This window comes from Caretta caretta, chromosome 5 (assembly GCF_965140235.1).
Source record: "Caretta caretta isolate rCarCar2 chromosome 5, rCarCar1.hap1, whole genome shotgun sequence".
Taxonomy (NCBI): domain Eukaryota; kingdom Metazoa; phylum Chordata; order Testudines; family Cheloniidae; genus Caretta; species Caretta caretta.
The window spans coordinates 36,098,053-36,116,290 of record NC_134210.1 but is presented as its reverse complement, the minus strand read 5'-3'; the positions used below and the strand labels follow the sequence as shown (position 1 = coordinate 36,116,290).

The window sequence follows — 18,238 nt, the reverse complement described above, 5'->3', positions numbered from 1 at the left end:
GGAGCAAAGAGCAACAACACAGCTGCAATGCCAGCTATCATAAAACTGGCAATGTAATAAAATGCCAGCAGAGATTACAACATTTTGCAATCAAAACAGCATATCCTTACTACCTCATACAAAAACAAATGCCATCAAAAGTCTGTACCTTGGGCCCAAAGAAAATATTTTGGGGAAGATAAATTCTCTCTGCATGCTGATATACATCCACTTTATTCCAGACCTTCTAACCAACAACAAGGATTGTCTCCCAGTCATTCATATCAAAGCATATAATTATGCTCTATGGCCATTATGTGACCACACTTCCCCATTTAAGAAATAAGTCATTTTCTTATGCAAAATAAAATTCCAAAGTCAGACTCATACAAATACATACAAATTAAGCAAAACCAACAGCTTCCAATTTAAAGCATCGCAATACAGCAAACACAACTTGACTATAGTAATGGAAGCAGATGGACATTCTCTGTTACCTTGAAGCTTATGTCATCATTTATCCTAGTGCAAAGTGGATGTAAGATAATGACAGTATTTTACAGCCGTTTGGTACAAGCATTAGGAACTAAACAGACTGCCAGACAAAGGAAAAGCAGGTCTAGGGAGTTCACCTACATTTAGACTCTAGTGGTGGGGCAAAATCTTTGATTTTCAGAGGTGTTCTTCATATTTTAGCAAAGCTATTTTGGCCTGATCCAAAGCCCATAGAGGCCAGTGGATAGACCCCCATTGCTTTCAATGGGCTTTGAATCAGGCCTTTGGTCCAGGACTGGTGAGATGAACTACATTTGTCTACATAGAGGACAGTAACTAAGAAACACTGACTTCAATACCTCATTTCAGAAGTGGGAACAGCAAACTGTACTATGGATGGACGCACACACAAGTGTGCAGCCCTATTGGCTTCCTATGTGGATTTAGTTACAAGATTTTGGGCCCATTTTAAACAAGACAGTACAAATGAGTGTTATGCACAATATGAGAGAACAGGAACCAGAGTGACAGTAACAAGGTCATGTTGTTATATAGGCTTGTTATGTGCACAACTTAATGATGTCAACTCATTTTTATAAATGAATATAAATAAATATCAGCAATCCCCAGTGACCTTCTGTCTAGCCATTTTCAGTTGGTTTTCTGTAGATATGAAGGTACCCATTTCTGAATATTAACACAGAAGTTGTTGGTCTACCAGCAAGTAGAGTACTGTCATGCTCCATATTATTTCTAAGTACATATAGTATGTATATATTTTTCTATCACAGGGAAAAGTTTTCAACAGATGTCCCTAGACCAACTCAAAGTAAAAGACCTTACTCCTGTACGGAACAATCTAGCTCCCATACCAGACCACTGTGTTCAGAAAAGTAAGTAGAGCATTTAAATTACTGTAGCACTCCTATGTGAATCTGTAAATCATTTGCATTGGGATTGTTTTTTAATTTTTCTTTATCCCAGATGTGTTTGATATAATTGGTCTAGCATTAGTTAAGAGCATGATCATATAGGAGAATTTAATACTAGGATAGCAGGGGCTGGAATATGTTGCAGATGTGGTATGCTCAGTCTCCAGTAGAAGTGAAAGTGCCTTGTACCACTCTGTTAGCAGCCCTTCCTAGATACTCCAAAGCAATGTTTTACCTACTGAAGAGTAGGGATGTATTTACAATGTGCTGTAGATCATAGAACATATAATAGGTACAGTGCCACTGAAAAGTGAAGATGTGTCCTGCTTGGTGCATTTTGGAGCAATGCTTGATGTGTGTGATAAAACCATGGATAAACAATGGCTCTACTATTGTTAAGATGAAGAAAATCCATCATCTCCCATAAGTATGTGCTTATATTTATGTGTCCTTGTCCATGATCATGACAGGAAAGAGAATTAGTTCTGGATTAGTTGGGTGCCTACCACAAATCAAGTTGTTTTCTTTAGACAGAGATCGTGCACAAATGAGAAGGTGGTCTGTGCTGGCCTTTTACTCTGTATTATAGTCTGGTGCTTGGACTTGATCTTAAGCAAGAGCATATAACTTCATATCCGCATAGTCAACCTAAAGTACTGTATTATATGTTGCTACAACAGACCTTTCAAAGCATTAGTTTATCTGTCTACAGTAACCTAGGTGTCTAGGTTTTGACAGTGTGCGCTTTACCATGGTGTCTGAGGTGCTAGGTAATTTGGGTCACTATTTCATCATACACAGCTACAAATGTGTACAGTTTGTGGGTCAAAGCCTCACAATCCTATCTGCAAGTGAAAGGATGGGAGGTAGAGCTTGAGGCTGTCTCCTCCTTCACAGGAAGCTGGTGGCAGCTGCCTTCACTCATTCTCTACAGCTGTGCTCGGTGCTTGAAATTATTGCTGTCTTGGTAGCTTCTGCTGTAATCAAGAGGAGCAGGAAGACAATGAGGGCCTCTCTTGCTGTAGACTGCCAGCCAGTTCCTCTTCATTCCCATGGCAACTCCAAGACAGCTGCTGCAAGAGCAAAGAGAGCCGGTCCCTGCCCCAGTTATCAGCATCAGCAGCGGGGAGAATGTTTAAAAAGTCAGGACAGAGGAGGAAGACTATAGGCCAGTGTCAGAGCTTTAGCTGGAGCTAGACATGGTAAGGCACTTGGGTGTGTGATGCTACCAATGCCAGCCCCACTCTCAGCACAGTAGCATGGTCTCACATTTCTGTGTTCCATTAAGCTCCAAACCCATATATTTGTTTTGAATAAGGATTTGTGCGTTTGCCATTTACCAAAGCACAAATCAGCCAGGGCCTACAACACCAATGTTTTAGAGCTAAGCAAAAGGTTTCTTGCCCATTAGGACCTGAGTTCTACCACTCCAGAATCTGTGTATCTGCAGCTGAAGTTGACCCCATTGCTAACAACAACAAAATAAAGGAAGCCGCACTCCTTACACTGCTCTGCACATTAATGATGTTTCCAGCGAGGGTGGTGGAAAAACAGAACCCTGAACTCTGCTGTTGTCTAGAAAGTAAAAGAGAAACTAATGTTCACCTCTTCTCTTTTGAGGCGAAGACATGAAGAATGCTCAAGTGACACTCCATGTCGTCAAGGAAAAATTCTTTAGCTACTTTCAGAATCAGAGCTTCAAGTTGTCTCTTTAATTTTAAACTCTGATGTTTAAATATTCTCTGCTCATCCCCAATTAGCATACTGTTGTTAGGTATAACTTTCAAAGGTGGATTTCATAGTCATCGGTATTTATGTAGATTTAATTCACACAAGCAACCAGGGTATTTTCAACTACAAGTAGCATATTACTGTCACAGTTAAGCATCACAGATAGAGGTGTGAGGTATTAATGTTTAGCAGCAGTGCCATATACAGGGTATCACCTTTCCTAGGGCAGATATAAATAACAAAAAGAAAATCTGTTTGCAAAACTGATTGTTTTCTATAGCAAGTGAAACATGTAAACAGAGAAAAACTTAAATGATGGGTGAAATCCAACACTGTTGGGATTTATCTTACTCAGGTAAACTTCCCTGGGAGTAAAACTTCAAGAGTGGAAACCTAGATCTACTGAAATCAAATTAAGAAAAGGAGTACTAGTGGCACCTTAGAGACTATTTCAATAGATCTAGGTTTCCACTCCTGAAGTTTTACTCCCAGGGAAGTTTACCTGAGTAAGAATGTTAGGATTCAAATAGAAAAGACAAGATTCAATGACTTTTTAATTAAATTGAAACAAGTGCTAAATACATAGAATAGAAAGGTGAAATAAAACACAATAAAAGTATAAAAATAATTAGAAAGAGAACTGAAACCTCTGTGAATGTAAACAGAAAAAAGTACACCCCCCTCCCAAAGGAAGCGAAGCAAAAAAAGGAAGATGTATTTGCCTTAAAACAACTTTAAAAATATCTTTTAGAAAAAAGTTTATAAGTAGCACTGAAACAATAACATAAGAAAAGAAAAACATATGGTGGGAGGAGGGACTAGGCTGTTTTTAAGCCATCATTTTGACCTCCCAATTTTGAGCTGCTTCTGGGAACTGGAGAGGTCCCTAGCATAACATAACCTCCTGTGGCTGCCCTGTTGGCCTGGAATCTATGCAGTATTCAGTGCTGCTGCCCCACTCCCAACACACCCTTCCTGCCCCTGGTATATACCTCCTAAACCAAGGCTTGCAAAAGGGTCCTCAGAAGACAGCCTTAGGGCTGACTTTCACAGCTCCTGCAATGGAGGAGTCCTCCCCTGGTAAAATATTGGGCTTTTAAGGCCCACTTATACTGCTCTGGCCCTTTCATGTGGCATAAAGGGGGTAGAACTGCAGTGAAATTCTCACCTCTTAAATATAAATATGAGTAGATCTGGTTCAACAGGTCAATTTTGAAAATAGGAATAATGGTCATTTTTGCCATTATTCTTTATAACTGAAAGTTTCTTCAAAAAGAACAGGAGGACTTGTGGCACCTTAGAGACCAACAAATTTATTAGAGCATAAGCTTTCGTGGGCTACAGCCCACTTCATCGGATGCATAGAATGTAGTAAGGTGTGTGTGTATGAATGGAACATATAGTAAGGTGTGTGTGTGTGTGTGTATATATACACACACACACACCTTACTATATGTTCCATTCTATGCATCCGATAAAGTGGGCTGTAACCTATGAAAGTTCATGCTCAAATAAATTTGTTAGTCTCTAAGATACCACAAGTCCTCCTGTTCTTTTTGCGGTTACAGACTAACACGGCTGCTACTCTGAAATGTGAAAGTTTCTTCATTAACATGGGCTGAAGAATAATGTTATACAACAGAGAATTCGAAAAAGGACTCTCCTCTTTCAGAATGGCTGCCATCTCCTATGGGTCTCAGTAGGAGGAGGCTGAAAATGCCCTTTGCAAAGACACCCTCCTTCAAATTGACCACTGCCTCCCATTTTTCCCAATGAGAGTGAAGCCAAGCTTTACTCAGGGAAGTTGTGGACTCAGGCCGCCATCTTCTTTGAGGGCAGGTTGGCATCACTCCCATAGGGCATAATAGGAGTCCGAGGCCATTTTGAAAGAGGGTATCTTGAAAGATTAGCCCTCTAGTCACACTTTCTTCATGTGTAACAAAGTGGTTGAATCTCTGCTTTAAGTGAAAATCTCAACTTTTAACTTACGGAAGTGCCGGTCACTGTTCCAAATATTTCCCCAGCCCTTGCCTTCCCAACCAGTATTATTTCATTTTGTCATGACTAATCTTGCTCCATTCTCCTTCCAAACCTTACCTATGATGCCTTTGTCCTCACTCTACAGTTTCTCTTCTAGCATCCCTTGGGCACCACTTCTCCGACAATCTGCTCTTGTCTCTGCAGACACGAGCAGTTCGCAATAGTCATACTTGAGTATTGAGGAACCAAGGGCTGGAAGGGCATAGAGTTGCTGCTGGAGTCTCTTTCTTCCCCAGAGAATTGACCCTGCCCTGTCCCATCAGCAGTGCTGCCCAGATAAGGCAGGCTAGTGCCTACCTGTTACCACACCACACTGCACCCCAGAAGCGGCCAGCAACAGGTCCGGCTTCTAGGCAGGGGGGCCACGGGGCTCCACATGCTGCCCCTGCCCCAAGCACCAGCTCCACACTCCCATTGGCCGGTGAGGGCGGTGCCTGTGGGAGAGCGCCGCATGGAGCCGCTTGCGCACCCCCGCCATGGAGCCAGACCTGCTGCTGGCTGCTTCCGGGGTGCAGTACGGTCTGCAGTCCCAGGACAGGCGGGAAGTCTGCCTCTGCACCCCGGGTTCACCACTGACTGGGAGCCACCAGAGGTAAGCCAATGCCCCAACCCCACACCCCAATCCCCTGCCCTAGCCCTGAGCATCCCTCAACCCCAGAACCCCTTCCTGCACCCCAAACCTCTCATCCCTGGCCCCACCCCAGAGCCCTGACCCCCTCCCACACCCCAAACCCCTCTTCCTCAGGGCTACTGGGTCACAGGCATCAACAATTTTCTTCAACTGGGTCCCCAGAAAAAAAGTTTGAAAACCACTGTCCTAGAGGGAGTTTTGCATTATTCAGGATCCAACAGACAGACAGGGCTTGATTTCTGGCCACCTCGTCTTGCCTGTTTGAAAGAATGTTACTATGTAGTGGTTTCTGATGCTTGGTGGTAAAATCACCACAGCGCAGCAGGCCTGTGCAAGGTTCTCTAAACCACTTACACTTTTAGTAAGGGCTTAAGTGGGTTTTTCTTGGTGTTTAGGGCCTTCTGGAGACCCTTTGCACTCGTGTGAATTTCACTTAGGTGAATAACAATCTGCAAATGTCACAGATGTTGAGCTTGGTGCCGTCCTCTTAAGAGATGAGTGAGTGCTCCTCCGGATGTGATTGGTTTCCATGCAAAAGTCTCCACTAAACCAATTCTTCCACATGCCACAAAATAGAAATCCTGACCCCTTCCCTTTTAGAACATCACAATGCATGTGTCCCTGGAGTCACCCAGGCAAATTCTGTACAAAGTGATTGAAACCATAATTGGTGCATTTTTTCTTTTAAAAATGTTTCTTGAATTACAGTATTAAATATTAATGAACCATGAATCTGAGCTATGCATCATGTTAAACTGCAAAAGACCAGGCAGTTAGCTTACAATACTGCCTATTACGCCCCATGAGAACTTGGTTTGTGTGCTTTGATCAAGCTTGAGTTTGGAATAGACTTGTGCGTTTAGAAGCTAGTAAAAAAAATTTAAATAAAAGACCTCCAGTACTTTTAAATCCTTTCTATAAGAATCTGCTTTGCAAAAAGTGGCCATTCTGGAATTATTGTTCATGGCAAATGACGAATTATTATATAGGCATGTGGCTTTGGAAGGGGATGGTTGGGAGAACTTCAGCCTTTGTTGTATCAGGCATATAACAAAAAAAAAATTCTATATATATGGGGAGGGGAGCTGTTCCAGTGTCCATTGAAGTCAACAGGAAAGCTAGCATTGACTTCAATAGGAGTTGAATCAGGTCCTTGATGCACAAGGGGAAATTCTGCTTCCCTACCCCCTCTGTAATTCTGCAGGTATAGAGGGCCCTGAGCATGACAATACTGGTCTGATTGCACTCTGCAGGGGCAGGTGGGATTCAGGGATTCCACGTAGGGTTTCTGCAAATCACAGAGCTTCCCTAGATGTCAGCTTGGAAGGAGGTCATGAGATTGGCTGGAGAAGGATAGGCATGGAGGCAGTGAATCCTCAACTAGTTGAGGTATCTCTCAGATGAAGTAGTACTATTTTTATCTAAACCAAATATTTCCCTGAAGTTAGTATCTAAAGAAATCCATGATGTTGGGAAAGTGTCTGAATTTAAAGTCAGTTATGCCAAATCTGAAATGCTAGCTATAAATTTGCTAGGCTCTAAGAAGTCATTCTTCCAGAAGACATTTGGATACAAATGGGCAACAAATTCTATAAGATTGTGGCCCTAAGAACCCATTTATACCGACGGGAAAAATGCACACCCAACACACAGTTGTCAGAATATTTTACCAAACAGTGTCTTGTAAGGTATCTCATGAAAACTGGTGTCACACTGATCAGGAATATCATTGTGTGATGTATGTGCATATTGTGTATACAGAGTTACGTGAGCATGCTGGAAATAAGTTCTTAAAGTATGGTGTGGAGGCAGCTGATAAACAAGCCTGCCCTAGACAAAGGAATGTGGATTTATCTGTCTGCATGGACCCAGTTCACAGGCAGATGAAAAAATAGCATGGCTTGGTTACAAACAAAGTGCTCAAGCCAATAAAAAGAGCAAATTGACTGGAGGACAATCAAAAGACTTGGTACCTACACCCCAAAGAACAAGCAGCAGGGGAGAGAAACTTTATCTGGGCTTACTGTTTGAAAAATACAATTCAAAGCTTTTCTGGACTATAAAAGGTAAGGAAGGGGACTCCTTTGGTACCTATTACTTAAGGGACAAAAGGGGCCAGCACTCTTGGAATCTGTGAAAGGTGGTTCCCCCTCCCATGTGTTAAGATACAGAACTGACTGTAGTTGAGAAATTTCCTGACACCAGGATTGTAATCTAAATTTTAGACTCTAGAAAGCGTGTTTTATTTGTAACTATTTTCTGCTTGTATTAGCTCTGCTTATCATCACTTACATCTGTTCTTTATTAATAAACTTATTCTTGTTTTATTAATTTCTCAGTGCTGTTATACTAAAGTGAGGGGTGCATTCTCAGTTGAGACCATAGGCTGGGGTGTATTCTGTCTCTTTGGAGACAGCTGACTTGGTAATTTCTGTGATTGTCCAGTTGGAAGGACTGGATATTGCAAATGAATGCTGTTCCGGAGGTTCAGGAACTAGAGTTTACTGAATGTTACCTGCAAGGCAAGGTGTTATGGGATGTACTTACCCCACGCCAGAACTGAAGGGGTTAAGGAGTAATCCTGGGCCCAGGCAGCCCTACCCATCTTCACCTGCAGAGCATACTCGAGCTGGAGGTGGAGTTTAAAAGGGAGCCAGACAGTTCAGAAGAGGCCTGACAGGACAGGGAGAGACACCTACCCTAAAAGCTTCTGAAGGATGCTACAAAAACTTTTCCCTGGGAGAAAAACCCTGCCTGCTGAGCCCGGAGGGGCAGAAATTTCAATTATTCTCCTTTCCTTTGCTACTGTGACAAACTGTAAGACTTTTCAGGGTAAGCGAGTGATAAGAAGTGATCCCAGAGGCAGCCTTAAGGTACTCCTGGGTGCCAGAGCCCAGTGGAGGGGGAGGGCCCATGCTCCCCTTCCAACCACCTTGTTACGGGGGGCACAAAAACCCTCTCTTCCAGACTCCCCCTTGGGGAAAGCCAGAGAGGGTAAAGACTTTGCAAACTGCCTAGCTGGAACTCGACACCCCCAGGAGTCACTAAACAGACTGAAGATCATCTCCCCATCACCCCTTCATGGGGATGTGGGGCCCAATATCTTCCTTGAGGCTCTGTTCCCCCACAGAGGGTTACAGCTAATTGGTGACCTGGCCAGAAGGTCAGATTAACACTCACCAAAAGGCAGGCCTCCCCAGGACATGACAGTAGCCAGTGGGAGACTTTGGAGGCAAAGTAAGTAAAGACCTACTGTCTTAACCACTAGGCAACATCACCAGTGAGCCACCCTTCGCAACTGGGGTAACAGTGGACGAGAAGCTGGATATGAGTCAGCAGTGTGCCCTTGTTGCCAAGAAGGCCAATGGCATTTTGGGATGTATAAGTAGGGGCATAGCGAGCAGATCGAGGGACGTGATCGTTTCCCTCTATTCGACATTGGTGAGGCCTCATCTGGAGTACCGTGTCCAGTTTTGGGCCCCACACTTCAAGAAGGACGTGGATAAATTGGAGAGAGTCCAGCGAAGGGCAACAAAAATGATTAGGGGTCTGGAACACATGAGTTATGAGGAGAGGCTGAGGGAACTGGGATTGTTTAGCCTGCAGAAGAGAAGAATGAGGGGGGATTTGATAGCTGCTTTCACCTACCTGAAAGGGGGTTCCAAAGAGGATGGCTCTAGACTGTTCTCAATGGTAGCAGATGACAGAACGAGGAGTAATGGTCTCAAGTTGCAGTGGGGGAGGTTTAGATTGGATATTAGGAAAAACTTTTTCACTAGGAGGGTGGTGAAACACTGGAATGCGTTACCTAGGGAGGTGGTGGAATCTCCTTCCTTAGAGGTTTTTAAGGTCAGGCTTGACAAAGCCCTGGCTGGGATGATTTAACTGGGAATTGGTCCTGCTTCGAGCAGGGGGTTGGACTAGATGACCTTCTGGGGTCCCTTCCAACCCTGATATTCTATGATTCTACGATTCTAACTTGATGGAGAAGGTGGGCACTCATCAGAGGTCTGCAGTAAAGCCTTGGAAGAAAAAAAAAAATCATGGATATAGACAAACTGTTGAAGTGGCTGGTGGACAGCCAGAATTCACAGAACCAGCTGTTCCAACATAAATGGCTACCCAGCAACAGAGGTGAGCAGCACGACAGCAGCAGCTCAACCGGGAGCTGATGGCACAACAGTTAGAGCAGCCACAACACCTGCTCCAGCAGCTGGTGACCCTTTCACAACCACTAGGGGCAAGCGCAAATCTTGTGGTCAGGCCCACAAACCCCACCCCAACCCCAAACCTTCTGGTAAGGTGTCTGGGGACAACGCTGATGCTTTCCTTACTACTTTGGAGAAGATCGCGGCAGCAGCTCAATAGCCATCTGAACACTGGGCTGTTTCGCCAGTACTTTATCTTACCAGGACAGCTCAAGCAGCATATCAGAACCTTGATGCCACGGATGTGCAAGACTATGCATGTCAAGGCAGCCATTTTAGACATCTTTGATATCATGGCCGAGACCCACCAGAAGCACTTTTCACCGGGACCCCAGCCTCAAGCAGTGGCTCAGAGCCTTAAAGAACATTGTTGGCTGTGGCTCCAGTTGAGCAAGTCACACTCAAGCAATTCATGCAGATTCTCCCAGCTGGCAGACATGGGTGAGTGTTCTGACACAAGCCTGAGACGCTGGCTGATGGAATAATGCTGTCAGAAAATTATATGGTGACCACATGCCTGGCCACTGGAACACTGAGGCCTCAATAAGCTCATTCCAGAGGATCACAGACTACGGATCTATGGCCCAGCGGGGGGAATGCCCTCTGGGGTACTGAATACCAAGCCCAGTCCCCTGGATGATCTGCAGCTATGGATGACATGACCAGAGGGTCGGATGGGCACCCATCAGAAGGCAGACCACCACAGGACATGACCATAGCCAGTGGGAGACACTGGAAGTGGGGCAAATAGAGACCTAGCATCCTAACCACTTGATGACACTGCCAGTGAGTGCCACCTATCACACAAGGTTAAGACTGGCAGAGTCTCAAGGAATTTGCTGGTGAGACAGGTAGCATGGTGTGGCAAGGAGAGGACACATGCAGTTTAAGTTCCAGTAAAGCGCTCGCTCACAGAAGTAGTGGGGTAACAGTGGCTTGTGATTTTGGGCACCTAAAGAAAGACTCACAAAGATACCTGGGAATTCACATCTCAAACAACCTAGAAGAGCTTTATAATTTAAATGTCAAATCTCTACTTCAGCAAATGAAAAGAGATTTGGAGTCCTGGGGGAAGTATGCCATTTCTTGGTTGGGAGAAATAGTCACAGTCAAAATGAACATTTTGCCAAGGATATCTTTCTTTTTTCAAAGTCTTCTTGAAATCATCCAGATAAAAAGCCTAGCAGAAATACAGAGGATGGTGTTAGAATGTATATGGAATAAGAAAAGACCAAGTATAAGTGCAGATACTTTCTTTACTCCCATTGAACAAGGTGGATTAGCTATTACAAATATTCTGTGACACTACCAAGGCAGCCCGCTCAAAGCAGTAGTGCAGAGGTGGACAAACTATGGACCATGGGCTACATCCAGCCCATGGGACCATTCTTCCCAGCCCCTGAACTCCTGGCCTGGGAGGCTAGCCCCCAGCCCCTCCCCTGCTGTTCCCTGTAGGCTCAGTTCACTGCACCGCCAGCGCAATGCTCTGGGCGGTGGGGCTGCGAGCTCTTGGGGCAGCACAGCTGCAGAGCCCGGCCTGACCCAGGCTCTGTGCTGTGGGGTGCATGGCTGGCTCCAGCTGGGAGATGCGGCTGCCTGTCATGCCTGGCTGTTTGGGGAGGCAGAGCCTCCCCTAACCGGCTCTCCATGCAATTTCTGAAACCCAATGCAGACCTCAGGCCAAAAAGTTTGCCTGCCCCTGCAGTGGTGGACTGAGAGCACTCTAACCCAGCCAAACACTGGGTCTTTCCGATACTGCTTCAATGGTCGCTCGCACCAGTCAGGTTAAAGAATATTTATAGATTGAATGGGGATAAATGTTGAAGAAATTGTGGTGGACATGTCCAGTCATTAAAGAGTACTGGCGTGCAGTTTGTAACCAACATGTCACAAATTATGGGACATTTAGATACTGGTTACCATTTAGAGTACATTCACCTCTACAAAAAAAGCACACCAGTTAATTTTTTATATTAACATTCTGTAGACATACCTGGTTTGTTAAATATAATTCAATAAATCACTAGACAACAACATGTCATGGGTAGTGTAAAGATGCTCACTCTGTAACATGGTAGCACTATGTTAAGTGGAGAGCTCCAACAATTACATGTTTCTCCAAACCAAAGCTCACTGTCGTAACGGTTATTGCATTTGTCTCTGATATTTATATGGCTAGGATTTGTAAACCTATTAAAATATCCTAAATAAAAACAGATTTAGATGTGTAACAAACAGGCCACTCTTCTGTCTGCACATTTTTTACCTGCTATTCTTTCTAACGGTATAATTAATCGGTAAATATGGATTCTACAGTGTTCCGTATACAGCAAATCTACTCTTACCAGGTAAATTCAGATTGTTTAAAGTGGACTTGTAGGACAAGATCCTCAGCAGATATAAATTGGCATAGCTCCAGTGACTTCAGTGAAGATACTCAACTGACACCAGCTAAGGATGTTACCTGTTGATTCTAACAAAAATTGCTCCAAATTCTCCTCTATTAAATCATAAGAACGTAAGAATGGCAATACTGGGTCAGATCAAAGGTCCATCCAGCCCAATATCCTGTCTTCCGATGGTGGCCAATGCCAGGTGCCCCAGAGGGAATGAACAGAACAGGTAATCATCATGTGATCAATTCCCTGTCACTCATGCCCAGCTTCTGGCAAACAGAGGCTAGAGACACCATCCCTGCCTATACTGGCTGATAGCCCCTGATGGACCAATCCTCCATGAATTTATCTAGTTCTTTTTTGAACTCTGTTATAGTCTTGGCCTTCACAACATCCTCTGGCAAAGAGTTCTACAGGTTGACTGTGTTAAGAAATACTTCCTTTTATTTGTTTTAAACCTGCTGCCTATTAATTTCATTTGGTAACCCCTAGTCAATCAATCAATCTACATCTGGATTAATTCTATTGTTTTCAGTGGCATTACACAAGATTTACATCAGATTAAGAGAGAATCTCCTCCTTGTTGGCTTGTAGAATTTACTTAAACTTGTGCAGAGAATCTCCCCATCAGGTGGGTTGTGAGGAAGGAGCAAAGAACTGAAGAACTGCCCAAGGAAGGGAGGGAGTCATGAAGATTCATGTTCAGATAAGTTTTGGACACGTATCCGTGTGTTTCAGTGATTAACAAAAGTGAAGCTATGCAGGCTCACAGATCACTGAAAACTCCTTGTAAATCATCTGTCATTTTGTTGTTTGCTTGGTTATTACAAAGAAAAGTATTTTCACACATGATTAGTTCTGCCAGAGTGTGTTTTAAATTACTTTAGTAATTCTTTGCTCATTTTCTATACTGTTTCTAAATTTCATGGATTCAATTTAAGTGCACATGATACAAGATAAACGTACAAGAATAAGAAAGTGACAAACTGACAAATTATAGAATTTGTTTCTGACTTTCTGGGCACTCTTTCTCTTTTTTCCTCAGTCCAGCTACCACCTACTGAAGTTTCTCATGGTGTCAAGAAGTCAAAGTCTCTGTCTTTAAACTCCTTAAGGACTGGCACAACTATTCTCCCACCAGCACTTACCTCCAAATCCCAGAGAGGAGGACTTTCTCAAAGTCATTCACTGCATTCCTTCTTACCTGTTGTATCAGGGGAGTCTCTCAGAACAAGCCGTGTCCTGCCTGCTATCCCAAGTCAGAAGGGGTCTACTCTCACAGTGGAATACTTTAAGAAATCTTCCAGCAAATCAGACAGTGAAAATTAGCTCATCTTGCTGGCCTCAAACACATAGATGGAAATATTTCGAAGCTTTTTATTACAAGATAACTATACAGTAGAACCTCGCTAATTCACATTAATGAAAGCTGATGACAACTAGACTGTTAATGATTAAACAATTTAAAAAGCAAGGATAATGTATCACACACCGTATTTTGTGCATTGTTTTGACTTTTAGTATTTTAATTTATGATTAATTTGCTAGTGAGTAGTAAATATACTGTAGTATATTTTGTGAAAGGAGACCCTGGTAGCGTACAACTCCACTACAGCACTGTATTAAATCTTTGCTGAGAAGGAGGGCTAGAATGCCAGGGTTTGTGTGAGAGTCATAAAGTGTTTGGATAAGTGAAATATGAGTTGGTGAGGTTCTACTGCAGTTCAAAAAGCAAAGGCTCTGATGCTGAAAACCAATTTTTTTTTTTAAACTAAAATTCTGAACTCTAAAGAAACATCAGTTTTGGTAAATCAGCTGTTATTTTCCAATTTATTTCTAACACATTTTCTACACTGTGAATTTGTGATTTTTGTGATCTCCACATGCCAAAAAAATGTAATACAAAAAAACAAATCTTTGTAAGACAGACAGGGACATAGCATGGGCCTTTCAAAATGTTTGCTGATTGCACGGATTGATTTATGTATCTGATTTACTTAATACTTTATATTCTTCAATAACAAGACACTGTATTATTTTCATATAACAAGGATAATTCAATCAGATCAGTGTTATTAGCTGTTATTTCATCAATTTAATCCTTCTGAACTACAAATTAAAAAAAAATCAAAACTGAAAGTCTTTTAATCAACAGAAATTTGAATTGCATTATATGGGGGCATGCTCTACGGTCTTTTGCAAAACATTTTCTAACACTGTACTTTATTGGAGGCTGACAGAGTTAGTCAGCATATGATTGCTACAGGGTGCTCATCTGTTTGCTTTCCCATATTACAGTCTTCAGTTAACAACCTACTTCTCCATTTCTAGTCAAATACATGAGTTGATTAGCTCCAAATCCCACTCTGTCAATGAGAATGGAATAAGCACTCCCAAGTAGTTCTAGATAAACGTTTTATTAACTACATTATTCTTTTTTAATTGCCTCACAGTAGAGGCCAAATCCAGCACAACATACCCCTAGGTATTCAACCTGTCCAAGTGCCAATACCTAAGTTTCTGATTTCAATGCAAGGTGATCTAGTCAAAGAAAAGGATGGCTTGTCCTTCTCACAGGTGTCCTGAGACAAAAACTGCCCAACAGTCAAGAGCTGTTTTGGGAAAATAGAGGGGAAAGAACTCCTATAAATGGGTTCCTGATTCCTGTGCTTGCACCTGATCCAAATATCAGGCCCTAAATGCACAAGCTTGAAAGCATCCAAATCCTCTGTAGCTAGGTGGATAAAAAGCTGTATCACCGAAGCACACTAAGTCAGTGGTAAACCAGTTCCACAAGGATGCAGAGCCCACTCAATGCATTGCACAGCAGCCTCCTGGGCAAAACGCGTGGCAGCCACTACAGAGGAAGTCTGCAAACTTACCACTTGGTTATCTATGAACGTGTATAAAACTCCACAGATGTGAATACAGCAGTCTCAAGACCCACTCTCCTAGAGCGATGTTATTACATCAGAATCTAAGCTTTCATGAAAAAAAGTACGTTTCTAGCCCTCATGGTTGCACGGAAAGTTTGAGGTGGTGACCCAAGTGTTACCAGAGTGATGTCTGCCTCGTATGCACACTGCCTGAAATAATAGCTCTGAGACATGTGAACTGCCCCTGCCTCTCAGTGGGGTGTGAACTCTAAGGCCACCCTGAAAGGGGCACTGTGTGTGGCAGGCCTGGCCCACCAAACATTCACCAAAGCAGATACACCCTGGCTCTTCGGGTAAGTACTTAATGACCCCCTGTTGCCACTCTTGTCCTTTGCAGGATGAAAGAAGCAAATGCCTGTTGTCTTGCAGGGAGAAGGAGCCCCATGCCAAGGCCTCTGCCTCTCTGGAAAGCGAGGGAATCCTTCTGCCACTACCCCTGCTGCTCTTGAAAGGAATGGGGACTCAGCCCCTACTCCAGGGGGAAGAGTCTCCTCCCAGCTGTTGCCACAGCCTATCCAGGGAGTAGGAGGACCCTAGGCTGCACACAGAGAAGTGGTATCAGGCCACCTACCAGTCCAGCAGGTAGCTTATGTAGTTGGTCTCTAAGATTCCAAGTGGGGGAACACCACAGCAGCCCCATATGATGGTGTCTCTAGGGCCCTGGATTGCCTTAATCTAGAGACTGGGAGAGAGGTCAGGATCCAGAATGGAAAATGTATTACCTGTAAATGTGAATAAAGTAGGATTGTTTCTTTTCTGGACTAACCATTTGCTTAGCCTTCCCCACCTAAGACAAGTTCTTCAGGTGTCTGTGAAGTGATCTCTTCAGATTAAAAAGCATTACTACCTAAAACATTACATGTAATCTACTAATAAGAATGGAATGTTTCCTTACAGCTTTGGGAGTACTCGTCTGGATCGGGGCACAGCCAATAAACCCCTGGACAAGTCTGAACTGCCTCCAATATTCTAAGAAGAGTGAGACAGCACAACCAAGCTTGGGCTAGGGGTTGGGTCATTCCCAGAAAAGAAAGTATCAGGTAACAAATTTAGCTACCAGAAAGGTTTTATCAATCAGTCTTGCACAGACAAAGCTGAGTAATGAACTAATGTTGCCAGCCATTTTCAGCTGAAAAGAGATCTAGATCAAAGAAAATACATTCTTCCAAAGACCACATAGAATCCAAACTATTTAGAATTCAAGTAGGAGTAATTTGAAGCTGGAAGCACCATTGCTCACTATAATAGCACGGTATCACACATCCTCACTATAATAATGTACAGTGTTTTGTATGCTATCCAGGTGACCTAAGCCAATTGACATTTTCATACTGTAAACTTTTTACTTTTCCCCAAAAAGATAATTTTTCTTTTCCAATGGTCCACAAATCAGGAAAACATCCTATTTCAGGAACAGAGTGTAAATGCAAAGCATTTCTTCCCTGAACAGAGATGGACTTATGTATAAGCTTTCCTGAATCAGGGGCATATACATTTTTGAAATGGTATTTTGATACGTTTCCATGATGTACTGGTAATTATACAATTGACAGTATGCCAAACATTGAACTTGAAAACATCCAGAACATGCTCTGAGAAAGCACTGAATGTTATTCTCAGAAGCAATCTTACCAGGAACTATCATGACCTCCTTGGCAATGAAAGCTAGTAATAACAGTGCAGTAAATAAAAAGACAGCAAGTTTACAATCTCTCTCTTGACTGGAAACATATTGTTCATTTGAGACTACTGTATAAAAGATAATAAATGAACCAGTAATTACTCCACCCCCAAGAGGTCATTGTGGCCTGAGTCTTCCTGGAAAATAATGATGAGATGGAGTATTTAACACAATTGATTATTAGCTGCCAAGAAATGCCTGATGAGGCAGGCACAACGGGTTTTATTTATTTATTTAATGGGTAAAATGACTTGGACAAGTTCTCCTGTCAGTTACACCAGTATAACTATTTGGGTGTTGCAACAGTATCACTTAGAGCAGTGCTACTCAAAGTGGTGGTCTGCGGACGGGTGCCGGTCCGCGAGCCATCGGCTGCCGGTCTGCGCACACATTGGGAAAAAAAGTTGCTGGTCCCCCACATCAGTTAGCTTGAGAAGCACTGACTTAGAGGAGAGTTTGGCCCAGAGCAGGAATCTGGGAATGAATGTATTGTGATGGGGCAAGGCCAGATGGCTATGGAAAAGTAGTGGGAGATAGATATATTAGCTCCAGGCTAAACAAATCCCTGGTACCAGGATAAGTGAAATGGCAGCTGCTCCAGATCAATTAAGACACCTGGGGCCAATTAAGAACTTTCCAGAAGGCAGGAAGAAGGCTAGGGTGATTGGGACACCTGAAGCCAATCAGGGGCTGGCTGAAACTAGTTAAAAGCCTCCCAGTTAGTCAGGTGGGTATGCATGTCAGGAGCTGTGGGAGGAAGTTGTGCTGTTGGAGAGGCTGAGTAGTACACACCATATCAGGCACAAGGAAGGAGGCCCTGAAGTAAGGGTGAAGTGGAGCTTGAGGAAGTGAGGGCTGCTGGAGGGGAAGTAGCCCAGGGAATTGTACATGTTATGTTTCTAAAAGGTCAGCTACCATAGCTGATACTATTAGGGTCCCTGGGCTGGAGCCCAGAGTAGAGGGTGGGCCTGGGCCCCCCCCCCCGACCTTTGCCCCCTGATTAATCACTGAGACTGGGAGACAACAGAGACTGTGCAAGGAAGGATAACTTCTCCTCACCTCCCTCGCTGGCTTATGATGAAAATGGCTCAGTAGACTGTGACCCTTGTCTCTAGAGAGAGAAGGGTTACATGGAGGGTCATAATGAGCCTCTGAGGCTAGCGAAATCCGCCAGGAAACGCAGGACCCACGGAGGCAAGGACAGAGCTT

The 18,238-nt window shown here is 43.4% G+C and overlaps 1 protein-coding gene across 7 annotated transcripts in view; it reads left to right on the top strand.

The window, feature by feature from the left end:
* ANKRD55 (ankyrin repeat domain 55) overlaps positions 1 to 14,476 on the top strand; it is a 92,256-nt gene extending 77,780 nt beyond the window's left edge. For 5 of the 7 annotated variants that reach the window (XM_075128474.1, XM_048851836.2, XM_048851835.2 and 2 more), the window contains 2 exons: positions 1,266 to 1,367; positions 13,458 to 14,476. In XM_075128474.1, coding sequence (XP_074984575.1) covers positions 1,266 to 1,367; positions 13,458 to 13,741 — 386 coding nt within the window. In that variant the 3' untranslated portion in view covers positions 13,742 to 14,476. Of the gene's footprint in view, positions 1 to 1,265; positions 1,368 to 13,457 lie in introns of those variants that run through there. The other 2 variants (XM_048851837.2, XR_012668401.1) reach the window with 2 other exon arrangements.
* Positions 14,477 to 18,238: the final 3,762 nt, after the last annotated feature.